We start from the raw sequence: 16,807 nt of genomic DNA on the forward strand, positions 1-16,807 counted from the left end.
CCTGTGATTCTGTGAATCCAGTGAAACTGGGAATCCCGGGAATCCTGTGATGCTGTGAGTCCTGTGAATCCTTCAGCAGCACCTTCATCCTCGCCCCGGGTGCCGAGGCTCGCCCAGGGCGACGCGGGGCGAGCTCGGGGTGCCCCCAGCTGACCCCGAAGGTGTTTCTCACCCCGGGCAGGCCGAGGATGAGGAGGGCTACCGCAAGCTCATCGACCAGAAGAAGGACAAGCGCCTGGCATACCTGCTGCAGCAGACCGACGAGTACGTGGCCAACCTGACCGAGCTGGTGAGGCAGCACAAGGCGGCCCAGGTGGCCAAGGAGAAGAAGAAGAAGAAGAAGAAGAAGGTGGGATGAAGGAGAGAGCCAGGAATGGCTGGTGGAGGGAGCGCCAGGGCTGGGCTGCCCAGGCTGACTCCCCGTCCTTCCTCTCCTTCCACCTCCTCCTCCTTCTCCTCTTCATTTCTCTCTTTACTCTCTTTCTCTCTTCTCCTTCCTCTTCTCCTCTTTCCTTTTCTCCTCTCCTTTTCTTCCTTCCCACCCCTTGTCTCCTTCCCTTTCTTCTTCTCATTCCTGTCCTTTTTTCCTTCTTCCTCTTTCTCTTCCTTTTCCTCTCCTTCCTTCTCCTCTCCTTCCCTTTTTTCTTCTCCTTCCTATCCTTTTCTTTCCTTTTCTTCTTCCTCTTCCTCCTCTCCTCCTTCCTCTTCCTCCTGCTCTTGCCCCGTTGCTCCCACAGAAGGCAGAGAACGCTGAGGGACAGGCTCCAGCCATCGGCCCCGATGGGGAGGTGAGTGCGGGCTCATCCCGCAGATCCTGGGATCCACAGGGGTCCACAGGGATCCACAGGGATCCGGGAGGGGTCCACAGGGATCCAGGAGGGGTTCACGGATCCAGGAGGGATCCACAGGGATCCAGGAAGGATCCACAGGGATCTGGGAAGGATCCACTGGGTTCCACCCACTCCAGCCCACCATGGGCAGGGAGTGCTGTCCATGCCCTAACCCGGTCCATCAGAATCCTCCTTTCCCCCCCATTTTTTTCCCCAATCGGGGGGACTTTTGGGGCTGGGAATTCCCAGTCCCGATCCTGGGGGATTTTTGGGCCTGAGAACTCCCAATCCCAATCCCACTCGCAGCCCCTGGACGAGACCAGCCAGATGAGCGACCTCCCGGTGAAGGTGATCCACGTGGAGAGCGGGAAGATCCTGACCGGCACCGACGCGCCCAAGGCCGGGCAGCTGGAGGCCTGGCTGGAGATGAACCCGGGGTATGCTGGGACTACTGGGAGTACTGGGAGTACTGGGAATGAGCCCGGGGTATGCTGGGAACACTGGGAATGAACCATGGGAGAGGCTGGGAATACTGGGAATGCTGGGACCAGGGACCTGGGAGTTCCAGAGCCAAATCCCACGTGGAATTCCCTGTTTTCCTCCCCAGGTATGAGGTGGCTCCACGCTCCGACAGCGAGGAGAGCGGCTCCGAGGAGGAGGAGGAGGTGAGGAAGGCCCCACCACAATCCCACTGGGAATGTTCTGGAAAGAGCAGCAAAGAGCTTGGAAATGGCTGTTTGGCAGCTCAGAAAAAAATGGAATGAAATGGGGCAAAACAGGGAGAGAACGTGGAAGAAAATGAGGCAGAATTGTAAAATAAAGTGGGACAGAATAGTAAAATACCGTGGATTAAAATGGGACAGAACAGTAAAACCAAATGTTAATTTACTGATATCACACCCTTTTAATTAACTGCACCCCCACAATCTCAATGCTACCAATTAATTTTGGCAGCTTTTTTTAACAGCTTTAAGTCAAATTTAGTGTTCTTAAACTTCAAAATTTTTACCCTTTTTGTTTTTAATTTTTAAGTTTTCTACCGATACCACGCCCTTTTAATTAACGACACCCCCGTAATCTCAGCGTTCCAAATTAATTTTGGAACATTGTTTTTTTGGTTTTTTTTTTTACATCTTCAGCTCAAATGTAGTTTTTTCTTCCCAGGAGGAGGAAGAGGAGCAGCCCCAGCCAGCCCAACCAGCGCTGCCCGTGGAGGAGAAGAAGAAAATTCCAGATCCAGACAGCGACGATGTCTCGGAAGTGGACGCCCGGCACATCATCGAGTGAGCCCTTCCTCCCTCCCTTCCTCTTCCTCATCCACACCTGGGATGTCCTTTTTTCCTTCCTCCTCCTCCTCTCCTTCCCTTTTTTTTTCTCTTTCCTATCCTTTTTTTTCTTCTTCCTTTTCCTGGTGCTCCGTGACCCTTTATCCCAGTTTTTATCCCATTTTATCCCATTTTTCCCCCCACACTCCGTTCCCCCCCTCTCTGACCCCATTCCCTGGTGCTCCGTGACCCTTTATCCCAGTTTTTATCCCATTTTATCCCATTTTTCCCCCCACACCCCGTTCCCCCCTCTCTGACCCCGTTCCCTGGTGCTCCATGACCCTTTATCGCGCTTTTCCGAGCAGGAATGCCAAGCAGGACGTGGATGATGAGTATGGGGTGTCTCAGGCACTGGCACGGGGTCTCCAGTCCTACTACGCCGTGGCTCACGCCGTGACCGAGCGCGTGGACAAGCAGTCGGCCCTGATGGTCAACGGCGTCCTCAAGCAGTACCAGGTGTGGGAACGTGGGAGATGTGGGGAGAAAACGGGGATGGGATGGTGGGAGCTGGAGCTGGATGAAGATCTGAGGTGGGACAATGGGATTGAGGAGCTGGATGAGGATCTGAGGTGGGACAATGGGATTGAGGAGCTGGATGAGGATCTGAGGTGGGACGATGGGATTGAGGAGCTGGATGAGGATCTGAGGTAGGGCAGTGGGATTGAGGAGCTGGATGAGGATCTGAGGTGGGACAATGGCTGCAGCAGGATAAGGAGCCAGAGGTGGGAAGGAATAATGAGCTGGAGAGGGATAATGAATCTGAGGTGGTGTGGGGTAATAAATGGAATGGTTTAAATTAATAAATAATTAAAGTACTATTAATTTATTATAAATGAATGTACAATAAATAAATGGAGCTGAGGCCAGGGTGGGATAATGAGCTGAACTCACTCCCTGCTGAGAGCCAGACCCACCAAGTGGAATATCCCAGTTCCTGGCTCTGAATAATTAACCGGGCCTCATTACCAGCTCATTTGCATGCAGCCAGGCGGCGAGGGGCCGTGTTCCCACCCTAATCTGCATTCCCACAGATCAAAGGCTTGGAATGGCTGGTGTCCCTCTACAACAACAACCTCAACGGGATCCTGGCCGACGAGATGGGACTGGGGAAGACCATCCAGACCATCGCCCTCATCACGTACCTCATGGAGCACAAGAGGATCAACGGCCCCTTCCTCATCATCGTCCCGCTCTCGTGAGTGCCCAGAGAGTCCCACGTCTCTCCAGCCCCACGTTCCCGAGATTCCCACCCTTTTTCCGTCTGTCTTTCCCCACAGGACTTTGTCCAACTGGGCCTATGAGTTCGACAAATGGGCTCCTTCCGTGGTCAAGGTCTCCTACAAGGTTAGTGCTGAATTCCTTGGATCTCATTTCTTTGGGTTCCATTTCTTTGGGTTCCATTTCCTTGGATTCATTCCTTGGATTCAATTCTTGGGTTCCATTTCCTTCGATTCCATTTCCTTTGATTAATTTATTTTCATTCCATTTCTTTGGGTTCCATTTCCTTGGATTCATTTCCTTTCATTCCATTTCCTTGGGTTCCATTTCTTTTCATTCCATTTCCATTCCAAGCTTCCATTTTCCTCTTCCTGCTCTGGAGGAAGCTGCACTGGCTCTCTGCTCCAAATCCATGAAAATCCATGAAAATTCCATTTTTTGGTCGTTCCTCAGCAGCAGGAACCCCCCAAACCTCCTCACTTCGCTGTTCCCTGTGGATAACAGCCCCTCCCACCCCCTTTTTATGGGAGTTCCAAATCCAGCTCCAAATCCAATTGGAGCCCCAAATCCACGAAAATCCATGAAAATCCCATTTTTGGTCGTTCCTCAGCAGCAGGAACCCCCGAAACCTCCTCACCTTGCAGTATAACAACCCCTCCCAGCCCCTTTTCCTGGGAATTCCCTCCTCTCCTGACATTCCTGGTTGGAATTCTCCCTGCAGGGCTCTCCGGCGGCGCGCCGCGCCTTCGTCCCGCAGCTCCGGAGCGGAAAATTCAACGTCCTCCTCACCACCTATGAGTACATCATCAAGGACAAGCACATCCTGGCCAAGGTGGGCTCTGGATCCAGCGGTTTTCCCCATTTTCCCACGCTCAGGCTCTTGGGAAAGATGAAAATTCGACAAATCCAGATATTTATGCTTGGCAGAAAGATCTCCAAGTGTGGAGCCTAAACATGGAATAGAGATGGAAGGAGGTTTTGATGCAGGAGAATAATTGATGTCTAAATTTGGATTCTCAGCTTCCTCTTGCTTATTTTTGAAGTTTCTTTCTCATTTTATCCCGTTTATGTCTCAGCAGCCTCCATGAATTCCACGGTGCCCTGAGAAAAACAGTTTTTAACTGGTTTTTTGACTGTTTTTTTAACTGTTCTTTAAACTGTTATGGCTGGTGCACACCTGAGATGTTCAGATCCATTCCTCTGCTTCCCCACCGTTCCACTGGAAGTACATGATTGTGGAATTTGGTTTCTCAGCTTCTTCTTGCTTGTTTTATGAGTTTCTTTCTCATTTTATCCTGTTTATGTCTTAGTAAGCTCCATGAATTCCATGGTACCCTGGGAAAACTCTGACAAAACCAGTTTTTAACTGTTTTTTAAACTGTTTTTTAACTGTTGCGGCTGGTGCACACCTGAGATGTTCAGATCCATTCCTCCACTTCCCCACAGATCCGCTGGAAGTACATGATCGTGGACGAGGGCCACCGCATGAAGAACCACCACTGCAAGCTGACCCAGGTGCTCAACACCCACTACGTGGCCCCGCGACGGCTGCTCCTCACCGGGACCCCCCTCCAGAACAAGCTCCCGGAGCTCTGGGCCCTCCTCAACTTCCTGCTCCCCACCATCTTCAAGAGCTGCAGCACCTTCGAGCAGTGGTTCAACGCGCCCTTCGCCATGACCGGGGAGAAGGTGCTGGAAACGGGGATCAGGGAGAGGGTGGGGTGTGCTGGCGATGGGTTTGAGGTTGGTGGTGATGTATCTGGAGGGGTTGGGAGTGTCCCTGGCACTCTGGGAGGTGGATCAGTGTCTGGAATGGATCTGGAGAAGTTTGGGATGGGTTTGAGGTTGGTGGTGATGGATCTGGAGAAGTTGGGAGTGTCCCTGGAGCTCTGGGAGGTGGATCAGTGTCTGGAATGGATCTGGAGAAGTTTGGGATGGGTTTGAGGTTGGTGGTGATGGATCTGGAGAAGTTGGGAGTGTCCCTGGAGCTCTGGGAGGTGGATCAGTGTCTGGAATGGATCTGGAGAAGTTTGGGATGGGTTTGAGGTTGGTGGTGATGGATCTGGAGAAGTTGGGAGTGTCCCTGGCGCTCTGGGAGGTGGATCAGTGGCTTTTCTGGAGCTGGAGAAGTTGGACGTGGCTCTGGAGCTGTGGGAGGTGGCTTAGTGTCACCACTGAGGGCTCTGTTCCCTTCCCTGGTGACAATTCCCTGCACTCCCCCATCCCAGGATGGAGTTCATCCCACTCCAGGCTCACTGTGGGGTCAATCCTGCTAGGAATTGAGGCTCAGGAGGTTCTTGGATTGTTTTGGGATGTTGGGAGGGTCCATCCAGTTCCGTTTCTGATGACAGTTCCTGTTCCTGGTGACAATTCCAGGTGGACCTGAACGAGGAGGAGACAATCCTCATCATCCGCCGCCTGCACAAGGTGCTCCGGCCCTTCCTGCTCCGGCGCCTCAAGAAGGAGGTGGAAGCTCAGCTCCCAGAAAAGGTGACACTGGAAGGGCCCCTCACCTTTTCCCATCCCTGGAGATGAGTGGGGGGGGTTCCATCCTGGTCTTAACCCCTCCTGGGATTATGGACACGAGGCTTCATCCCATGCCAGAATCAGCGCTGGGTTGGGTTGAGCAGATGCTTGGGTTGGGTTGGGTTGAGCAGATGGTTGGGTTGGGTTGGGTTGAGCAGATGCTTGGGTTGGGTTGGGTTGAGCAGATGGTTGGGTTGGGTTGGGTTGAGCAGATGCTTGGGTTGGGTTGGGTTGAGCAGGTGTTTGGGTTGGGTTGGGTTGAGCAGATGTTTGAGTTGGGTTGAACGGGTGCTTGAGTTGGGTTGGGTTGAGCAGGTGCTTGGGTTGGGTTGGGTTGAGCAGATGTTTGAATTGGGTTGAACGGGTGCTTGGGTTGGGTTGAGTTGGGTTGAGCAGATGTTTGAGTTGGGTTGAGCAGGTGCTTGGGTTGAGTTGAGCAGATGTTTGAGTTGGGTTGAGCAGGTGCTTGGGTTGGGCTGGGCTGGGTTGAGCAGATGTTTGAGTTGGGTTGAACGGGTGCTTGGGTTGGATTGGGTTGGGTTGAGCAGATGTTTGAGTTGGGTTGAACGGGTGCTTGGGTTGGGCTGGGTTGAGCAGGTGCTTGGGTTGGGTGCCTCTGGCAAGTGGCGGGCGTGACGGTCACAGCGATGGTCCCCGTTGGGTCCTGGCAGGTGGAGTACGTCATCAAGTGCGACATGTCGGCGCTGCAGCGCGTCCTGTACCGGCACATGCAGGCCAAGGGCGTCCTCCTCACCGACGGCTCCGAGAAGGACAAGAAGGTCTGGACTGGGGAATTTGGGAATGCTGAGCATGGGTTTGTCTCCACTGTGGGCTGGGTTGGGCTCCCAACGTGTTTGGGTGCTCCAAAGCCACGATGAGGAGAATAAAAACACGGAATAATCGGGAAAAGATGCTCTGATCTCAGCTGAAAGCTGGAGGTGGGAGATTTCCCTGTTTTCCAGCGGAATTCCCCCAAAACAGCCAGCTAGGAGCCAGCTTGGCCTCAAGGGGATTCGGAGGCTTCTTAAAATTTATTTCTTTATCTGTTTTTAAATTTATTTTTTTATTTATTTTTAATTAATTTAAACTTATTTTAAAACATTAGTTTTTATTTTTAAAAATTCATTTCAATGTCTCTGAGCCCCTTTTCGGGGCTGTGAACTCCCAGTCGATGTTCCCAAACATTCCTGGGAATGCTGGACTGGCGAGCAGGTGGAACCCAGCATTAATTTGGGTTTTTTTTAAACCTTCCGGATGGTTCCTGGCAGGGGAAAGGTGGCACGAAGACGCTGATGAACACGATCATGCAGCTGCGCAAGATCTGCAACCACCCCTACATGTTCCAGCACATTGAGGTGGGGCCAGCGCGCAGAAACGGGGATAAATCCAGGGGGATGGGCCCAAAAAGGCAAAAAAACCTAAAGGGTTAAAGCCAGGAGAGCCAGGGATGAACCAAGAGAAAGGATAAACCCAGCAAAACTGGGATTAACCAAAACCAGGGATAAACCAAAAAAAAAGGGATAAACCCTAAAAGGTTAAACCCATTAGAGCCAGGGATGAACCAAAAAAAGGGATAAACCCAGCAAAACTGGGATTAAAAACCCAGGGATAAACCCTAAAGGGTTAAACCCAGGAGAGCCAGGAATGAACCAAAAAAAAAAAGGGATAAACCCAAATAGGGATAAACTCAACAGGGTTAAACCCAGGAAAGCCAGGGATCAACCAAGAAAAAGGATAAACCCAACAAAACTGGGATTAACCAAAACCAGGGATCGACCCAACCAGGGATAAACCAAAACCAGGGATAAACCCAAACAGGGATCAGCCCTAAAGGGTTAAACCCAGGAGAGCCAGGGATGAACCAAGAAAAAGGATAAACCCAACAAAACTGGGATTAACCAAAACCAGGGATAGGCCCAACAGGGTTAAACCAAAACCAGGAATAACCCTAATGGGGATAAACCCAAACTGGGATCAACCCTAAAGGGTTAAACCCAGGAGAGCCAGGGATGAACCAAGAAAAGGGATAAACCCTACAAAACTGGGATGGACTCAAACGGGGATAAACCAAAACTGAGTTAAACCCAACAAGGATGAACCAAATCCGGTCTGGAGGCCCATCCACCGTCCAGCCCTCTGTGTTCCACCCAAACCAATCCATTCTCCTCCTCACCAGCTTCCCGAGGGAGCCGGGACTCCAGAGGTTTTGGGCCGGTTTCTGCTGGTTTCTGACACCCTTTCTCCTCTCCGTTTCAGGAATCCTTCTCGGAGCACTTGGGGTTCACGGGCGGGATCGTGCAGGGGTGAGTGACGAATTTTGGGATTCGTGGTGGAGAAATCTGGTTTCTTACAGATTTTTACATGGTGGAGAAATCTGAATTTACAAACTCAGAAGTGTTTCTAGGGGTGGAGGATGAGCCACTCCCACCTCATGGAGCCAGATGATCCCAGCAAGGGTGGGGGAAACACCAGATGCTCAGCCTCAAATCCCGTTTTTTACCTCTCACTGTGCCCATTTTTATCCATCCCAGGCTGGATTTATACCGCGCCTCCGGGAAGTTCGAGCTTCTGGACCGGATCCTGCCCAAACTCCGGGCCACCAACCACAAGGTGCTGCTCTTCTGCCAGATGACCTCCTTGATGACCATCATGGAGGATTATTTTGCTTACCGTGGCTTCAAATACCTCAGGCTGGACGGTGAGTGCCCCCGGGGTGGGATGTGGGGGCTCAGGGGGTGGTGGGGCAGTGGGCGAGGTGGAGCTCAAGGTTGGAGACATCAAGAAAAGATACCAAGATCTGAAGAAATGAAGATACTGGGTTGGGTGGAGAGGTGCTGAGGAATATCAAGGTAAAAAAAATAGAAAGCCATCAAGATAGGAAGATAAATCTCTGAAGTAAAGACGTAGAGAAATCAGAATAGATGTGAAGATGAGGAGATAAATTTCAGTGTGTCAAAGCAGATATCAAAGGAGAAAGTGAGATAAGATATCGATGAAGATAAAGATCGATGTCTTGATGTCCAGATTGCGTGATCAATATCGAGACATTGCTGTTGAGACATCAATCGTGAGATTGATATCAAGATTTTAAATATCAATATCTTGATATCCAGATTGCAGGGTCAGTATCAACACATTGAGTTGGCAGGATTGATATCAGTATTTACATCAAGATTAATATCAAAGATACTGAGATATCAAGATCGATATCAAATCAATATCTTGATATCTAGATTGCAGGGTCAATATCAAGACTTTGAGATAGCAGGATTGATATCAGTATTTCTATCAAGATCAACATCAAAGACATTGAGATTGATATCAAGATCGATATCAAGATACCAAGATCAATATCTTGATATCTAGATTGCAAGATGTATATTGATACTGAGCTGCCAATAAAACGATCAATATCAAGGTTTATATCAAGGTCAGCATTAAAGATTCCAGGATCAAAGTTTGTGTCCAGACTGATAGCAAGATATCAAAGGGTGATGTAAATATTTTTAAAGTTTTGATATCAAGCTATTGAAGATTATATCAGTATATTATCAAAGATTGATATCAAGTTAGAGAAGATTGATAATGTCAAAGATGGATACCAAGGCGTCGTGTCCTCATTGTCTGCTGCTGTTTTTCCCATTTATTCCAGCTGATCTCCCGATTAATCCCGGGATCCTGTCGGGTTGGGGGAGGGCTCTGGGGACTCCCATGTGACTAAAACAAATACGGATTGATTGATTGGATTAATTGATTAATTGAGTCAGAACAGGGTGGGATTTAAGGTCCCTTCCAACCCAAATGAGCACGGATTTAGAGCACAAAACGTCACCCATGGCCCTCACATATCCCTGATAACGGCCCCAAAACGGCCCCAGTAATTCTGGCTGCTGTGATCCCAACTTCTGCCCCACCTCGGAGCAGGATCCACCCGTTTTCCCCATCATTTTACAATCTTTCCACCAAAATCGTCCCAAAATTTCACAGAGGGGGAAATGAAACCACCAACCCCAACGGGATTGGGAATGGGAATTCAGTTCAGTTCAGCGGGAATCCCGTTCCCAGCGGAACCTTCCGGGCCCCCCCGGTTCCGGTGCCGGGGGGCGGGAGTGACGTCCCTGTGGGATTCCAGGGACCACGAAGGCAGAGGACCGGGGGATGTTGTTGAAGACGTTCAACGAGCCGGGCTCCGAGTATTTCATCTTCCTGCTGAGCACGCGGGCCGGCGGGCTGGGCCTCAACCTCCAGTCGGCCGACACCGTCATCATCTTCGACAGCGACTGGAACCCCCACCAGGTAGGGCCAGGACCGACCGGCCCCGAGACGGATCCGTGGAATTGGAGGTCGGCCCAAAAAGCAGATAGAGATCGGGCCGTTGAGCCAAAGGAACGCCCAGACCCCAATTCGTTGAGCTGAAGATCAACCCAAAATCGACCGGCCCAAAAACGACCCAAAAATCAACCCAAAAGCCAACTGAGTGACCCAAACAAAACCCAACTGACCAAAAAACTGACCCAAAAAACAACCCGAAATTCAACTGACTGACCCAAAACCCAACCAATTGACACAAAACCCAACTGACCAATCCAAAAGCCAACGACCCCAAATCAGCCCGCTGACCCAAAACCCAATGAACCAGCCCCAAAACCAGCTGACCCAAAGAGCAGCCATGGGCTTGGAATTCTGTCCTGGAGAGCCACCCCCAAATCCCAGTGCTTGCAGCTGGGTTTTCCCTGCACTCTCTGTCTCTGAAGGAAAGGACATCCCATGATCCCGTTCTGGAATTCCCCAAATCCTCTGGGATTGCTGAGGGCACATCCCGTGTCTTTGGGGATAAAAATGGGGTTTTTGGGACCCCTCATCTAATGCTGTTGCTTCCCACAAGAATCCTGGTTCTGGTGATCCCGTTACCCAAATTCTCCTAATCCTTGGGGATCCCTGAACTCCTCGTGGTGCATCCCACACCTTTCCCATGAAAGGAGGTTTATTTGAGGTTAAAACCAGCTTTTTTTGGCACCTCTTGGCCAGTGTGGCCATTTCCTCCAGGACCTTCATGGTCCCACCAATCCCATTACCCAAATCCCCATAATCCTTCAGGATCTTTGGGAGCCCTTGGGGTGCATCCCGTGTTTTCCCCATTAAGGCTAAAAGTGGAGTTTGTTCATACAGGACCTCCACAATCCCATTCCCGAATCCCTGTGATCCTCGGGGATCCCTCGGGGCTCATCCCACGGATTCCCCTGTGGATTTTGAGGACCAAAGTGGGATTTTTGGCACCCCTCTTGCCACGCTGGTCCTATCCCACGGGACTGACATAGTCCTGGTGATCCCATTGCCACATCCCCTGCAGATTTTGAGGACAAAACCAGGGATTTTGGCACCCTTTGGCCATCCCATAGTCCTGGTGATCCCATTGCCACATGCCCATCATCCTTGGGAATCCCTGTAGATTTTGAGGACAAAACCAGGGATTTTGGCACCCTTTGGCCATCCCATAGTCCTGGTGATCCCATTGCCACATGCCCATCATCCTTGGGATTCCCAAAACATCCTCAGGCCTCATCCCACATCTCCCCCCATGGATTTTGAGGACAAGAATGGGATTTTTGGTAGCCCAGAGCTGTCACCACCCCCTTCCCCCAGGACCTCCAGGCCCAGGACCGGGCCCACCGCATCGGGCAGCAGAACGAGGTCCGCGTGCTCCGGCTCTGCACCGTCAACAGCGTGGAGGAAAAAATCCTGGCAGCAGCCAAATACAAACTCAACGTGGACCAGAAAGTGATCCAGGCCGGAATGTTCGACCAGAAATCCTCCAGCCACGAGCGCCGAGCCTTCCTTCAGGCCATCCTGGAGCACGAGGAGCAGGATGAGGTGAGATCCAGAGCAGGGAGTTCCCGCGGGGAATTTTTTGGGGGTCAGAAGCCAAGAGAGAAATGACCAAAAAAAAAAAAATTAAAAAAAAAAAAAAAGAACAACAACAAACCAACCCCAAGAGCAGGGAGCATGGCAGCTTGTTCGGAATTTTTTGGGAAGTAGCGTCGGGGAAAAAAAGGCGCCGGATTGACAGCCCTGGAGACTGAATCCCTGTGTTTATCCACAGAGCAGACAGAGCGCGGGCAGTGGCAGCTTCCCCCACGCTGCCTCCTCCCTGTGCCTGGGCGCTGAGTCGGAGGAAGCACCTCTAAAGGTGAGCGGGGTCGTTCAGTCTCCACTGCCCATTCAATCCTCCCGCCAGCACCGCCCGGCACCGCCGCGCCACAGGCAGGGACCGCCCCGCCAGCAGCTCAGGGAGGGCCAGGAGCCAGGCAGAAATGGGCTGGGAAGAGAGAGGAGCCAGAGTGAAACGCTAAACGTGAGCCTGGAGGGGCCTGAGAGTGCCAGGAATGAGACTGAAAGGGCCAAAAGGGAGTTAGGGCTGGGCTGGAAACGCCAAAAGTGAGATTGAAAAGGCTTGGAAGGGCCAGAAATGAGATTGAAATGGTCAAAAGTGAGATTGAAATGGCTTGGAAGGGCCAGAAATGAGATTGAAATGGTTAAAAGTGAGATTGAAATGGCTTGGAAGGGCCAGAAATGAGATTGAAATGGTTAAAAGTGAGATTGAAATGGCTTGGAAGGGCCAGAAATGAGATTGAAATGGTCGAAAGTGAGATTGAAATGGCTTGGAAGGGCCAGAAATGGGATTGAAATGGTTAAAAGTGAGATTGAAATGGCTTGGAAGGCCAAAAGTGAGATTGAAGTGGCCCTGAGAGTGCCAGAAATTCGATTGAAATGGCCTGAAACAGCCAAAAGTGAGTTAGGACTGTGCTGAAAATGGCAAAGATTAAATGGTAGTGGCCTGAGAGTGCCAGAAATGAGATTTAAATGGCTTGGAATGACCAAAGTGAGATTGAAATTGCCTGAAAGTGCCAGAAATTAGATTTAAATGGCTTAAAAGGTCCAAATGTGAGATTTAAACAGCTTGAAAGGGCCTGAAATTAGATTTAGATGGCTTGGAAAGGCCAAAAGTGAGATTGAAAGGGTCTGAGAGTGACAGAAATGAGATTTAAATGGCCTGGAACAGCCAAAAGTGAGTTAGGACTGGGCTGGAATGCCAAAGATTAAGTGGTGATGGTCTGAAAATTGCAAAAATTGCTTTATACTGGCTTGAAAGTGACAAAAATAGGATGAAAGTGGCTTAAAAGGGACAGAACTGGGGGAAAAATCAGCCTGAAGACAGCCAGAAATGGGTTAAAACTGGCGTGGAAGTGCCAGAAAGGAGTTAAAATGAAACCAAAGGTGCTAAAAATGAGTTAGAACCAGCCTGAAAGCGGCCAAAAATGAGTTAAAATATACCTGAAAATGCCAAAAGGGGGAAAAAAACAGCCTGAAAGTTGGAAAAGTGAGTTAAAGCCTGACTGAAAGGGTTGAGAGTGAGGTAAAATGTCCTGAAAGTGCCAGAAATTAGTTTAAAACAGCCTGAAAGTGCCAAAGGGGAGAGAAACTGGCCCAAATCCAGGCAAAACGAGCTAAAGACAGCACAAAAAATGGCCATAAAGGACTTAAAAATTGCCTGAATTGAGCCAAAAATGAGAAGAAACTGCCTGACCCCGAAATGAGCTGAAAACAGACATGAATAAAAATGCCTGAAAATGAGAAAACTTTGAAATCACACTGAAACCCCCCAAGATGAACTAAAAACTGCCTAAAACCACCCCGAAAAGAGCGAAAAGTGAGGTGGAACCACCCAAAGGTGAGGGAACAGCACAGGAACATCGAAGAACGAGCTAAAAATGCCCCAAACTGAGCTAGAACCACCCTGAAATGAGCTGAAATACAAAAAAAAAAAAGAGCAAATAGTTATTTAAACACCCCAAAATGGGCAAAACCACAGGAAGGGCTCAAAAAATGAGGAAAACACACTGAAACCACCCAAAAATGAACGAAATAACCATTAAAATCATCCAAAAATGAGAAAAAACCCAATGAAACCAGCCAAAAATGGGAAAAAAACCCAATGAAACCAGCCAAAAATGGGAAAAAAACCCATGAAACCATCCAAAACAAGCAAAATAATATATTGAAAGCAAGCAAAAAAGCGTTGAAACCACCCAAAAAACAAGAAAAAAACCCCAATGAAACCACCCAAAAACAAGCAAAAAAACCCCATTGAAACCACCAAAAAATGATAAAAAAAAAATTTTTAAACCACCGAAATAGGAACAAGAAACCCATTGAAACCCAGAAAGAAGCAAAAAAAACCATTGGAACCACCAAAAAACAAAAAACCCATTGAAACCACCCAAAATGAACAAAAAACCATTGGAACCACCAAAAATGAGCAAAAAACCCATTGAAACCACAAAAAATGAACAAAAAACACAATGAAACTACCCAAAATTAGCAAAAAACCACTGAAACCACCAAAACTAAGGAAAAAACCATTGAAACCACCAAAAATGAACAAAAATCCAAATGAAACTACCCAAAATTAGCAAAAAACCACGAAACCACCAAACTTAGCGAAAAACCAATGAAACCACCCAAATTAGCAAAAAACCAATGAAACCACCAAAATTAACAAAACCCCAATGAAACCACCCAAAATGAACAAAAACAAATAACCACCAAATCCATCCAATAAACCACCAAAATAGCACCAATACCACCTAATGAACAAAAACCAAATGAAACCACCCAAAATTAGCAAAAAACCAAATGAAACCACCCAAAATGAACAAAAACCCCAATGAAACCACCCAAAAATGAACAAAAAACCATTTAAACCACCAAAAATGATGAAAAATCTGCTAAAACCCCCCAAAAATGAGCAAAAAGAACCCCATTAAAACCCAAAACCGATCAAAACGAGCCTGGAGCGCCCCGAAGTTGGGGTCCAAGGCCAGCGGAAGTTCCAGGGGGGCTCGAGGCCCCCCACCCCGAGGGGGTCCCCGAGCGCCGGAGGGGTCCCGGGGGCGGCGCGGGGCCGCGGCTGAGCCCCCAAATTTGGGTTTTCCCAGGAGGAAGACGAGGTCCCCGACGACGAAACGGTGAACCAGATGATCGCCCGGCACGAGGAGGAGTTCGACCTCTTCATGGTGAGGAGGAGGAGGAGGGAGGAAGGGCGGGAGGAGGAGATGGGAGAGGAGGAAGATCTCCCGAGGAAGAGGAGGAGGAGGAGATGGGGAAGGAGGGAAATGGAGCGGGAGGAAGAGGAGGAGGAGATGAGGATCTTGAGGAAGATGAAGAGGAAGAGGAGCAGCAGATGAGGAGGAAGAAGAGTAGGAGATGAGGAAGAGGAAGGAGAGGAGGAGGAGAAGAGCTCACAAGCAGGAGGAGGAGGTGGGAGAGGAGGAAGATCTCCCGAGGAAGAGGAGGAGGAGATGGGGAAGGGGGGAAATGGAGCGGGAGGAAGAGGAGCAGATGAGGAGGAAGAGGAGCAGGAGAGGAGGAGGAAGAGGAGCAGGAGATGAGGATCTTGGGAGGAGGAAAAGGAGCAGGAGAGGAGGAGGAGGAAGAGGAAGATCTCACAAGGAGGAGGAAGGACAGGAGGAGGAGGAGGAGGGAGATCTCGCAAGGAGGAAGAAAAGGGGGGAGGAAGCAGAGAGTGAGAGACGAGGAGAGGAAGATCCCCCGAGGAGGAGGAGGAAGAGGAGTAGCAAGAAGGCTTTGGGGTCTCCATGAGGGAGGAAGAGGAGAGGGAGGAAGAGCAGGGTGAGGAATTGAGGTGTCCATGAGCAGGAGAGGAAGAGGATGGAGGAGGAGGAAGAGGAGGATGAAGGAGGTACAGGATGAGCTCAGGAGCCCCCAGAGGAGGAGGAGGAGGAGGAGACGCGGGCGGGAGTGTGGAAAAAGCCGTTTTCCCGCCCAAAATTCCCGCAGCCCAGGGGATGAAGAGGGGGATGAAGAGCGAGAGCTCATCCTGGTGCAGGAGCCTCAGTTCTCAGTCTGGGGAACCCTGCAGGGATCCCAGATCCCTCAAAATCCCCCTTTGGATCCATCCCAAACCCCATCCCGCCTCAGGTGGCCCCATCCCTCCTCAGGTGGCCCCGATCCCACCTCAGGTGGCCCCATCCCTCCTCAGGTGGCCCCATCCCACCTCAGGTGGCCCCATCCCATCTCAGGTGGCCCCATCCCTCCTCAGGTGGCCCCGATCCCACCTCAGGTGGCCCCATCCCATCTCAGGTGGCCCCATCCCTCCTCAGGTGGCCCCATCCCATCTCAGGTGGCCCCGATCCCACCTCAGGTGGCCCCATCCCATCTCAGGTGGCCCCATCCCTCCTCAGGTGGCCCCATCCCATCTCAGGTTGCCCCATCCCACCTCAGGTGGCCCTGATCCCTCCTCAGGTGGCCCCATCCCATCTCAGGTTGCCCCATCCCACCTCAGGTGGCCCTGATCCCTCCTCAGGTGGCCCCGATCCCACCTCAGGTGGCCCCATCCCATCTCAGGTGGCCCCATCCCACCTCAGGTGGCCCTAAGCCCATCTCAGGTGGCCCCAAGCCCACCTCAGGTGGCCCCATCCCATCTCAGGTGGCCCCATCCCATCTCAGGTGGCCCCAAGCCCACCTCAGGTGGCCCCAAGCCCACCTCAGGTGGCCCCATCCCCGGCCCCCCTGACCCTGCCGGCCCCCGCAGCGCATGGACCTGGACCGGCGGCGGGAGGAGGCGCGGAACCCCAAGCGGAAGCCGCGGCTGATGGAGGAGGACGAGCTCCCGTCGTGGATCCTGAAGGACGACGCCGAGGTGGAGCGGCTCACCTGCGAGGAGGAGGAGGAGAAGATGTTCGGGCGCGGCTCGCGGCACCGCAAGGAGGTGGACTACAGCGACTCCCTGACCGAAAAGCAGTGGCTCAAGGTAGGCCCGGGCGGAGGCACCTGGGGCACGCACCTGCAGGGTGGGGATACACCTGGGGGGTGGAGGTACACCTGGGG

At 51.0% G+C, this 16,807-nt stretch overlaps 1 protein-coding gene across 1 annotated transcript in view; it reads left to right on the top strand.

Annotated features, from left to right (window-relative positions):
* The window catches only part of SMARCA4 (SWI/SNF related, matrix associated, actin dependent regulator of chromatin, subfamily a, member 4), a 30,860-nt gene that overhangs the window by 9,907 nt on the left and 4,146 nt on the right, over positions 1–16,807 (top strand). Inside the window, 20 exon segments of the mRNA XM_068178813.1 lie at positions 182–349; positions 738–788; positions 1,137–1,267; positions 1,438–1,495; positions 1,995–2,113; positions 2,461–2,611; positions 3,187–3,350; positions 3,433–3,499; positions 4,095–4,205; positions 4,820–5,062; positions 5,750–5,863; positions 6,571–6,678; positions 7,168–7,254; positions 8,156–8,202; positions 8,431–8,597; positions 10,032–10,195; positions 11,543–11,770; positions 12,000–12,086; positions 14,896–14,973; positions 16,512–16,730. Of these exon segments, the coding sequence (XP_068034914.1) occupies positions 182–349; positions 738–788; positions 1,137–1,267; positions 1,438–1,495; positions 1,995–2,113; positions 2,461–2,611; positions 3,187–3,350; positions 3,433–3,499; positions 4,095–4,205; positions 4,820–5,062; positions 5,750–5,863; positions 6,571–6,678; positions 7,168–7,254; positions 8,156–8,202; positions 8,431–8,597; positions 10,032–10,195; positions 11,543–11,770; positions 12,000–12,086; positions 14,896–14,973; positions 16,512–16,730 (2,562 nt within the window).

The sequence above is a fragment of the Anomalospiza imberbis genome, unplaced genomic scaffold (assembly GCF_031753505.1).
Source record: "Anomalospiza imberbis isolate Cuckoo-Finch-1a 21T00152 unplaced genomic scaffold, ASM3175350v1 scaffold_61, whole genome shotgun sequence".
NCBI lineage: Eukaryota > Metazoa > Chordata > Aves > Passeriformes > Viduidae > Anomalospiza > Anomalospiza imberbis.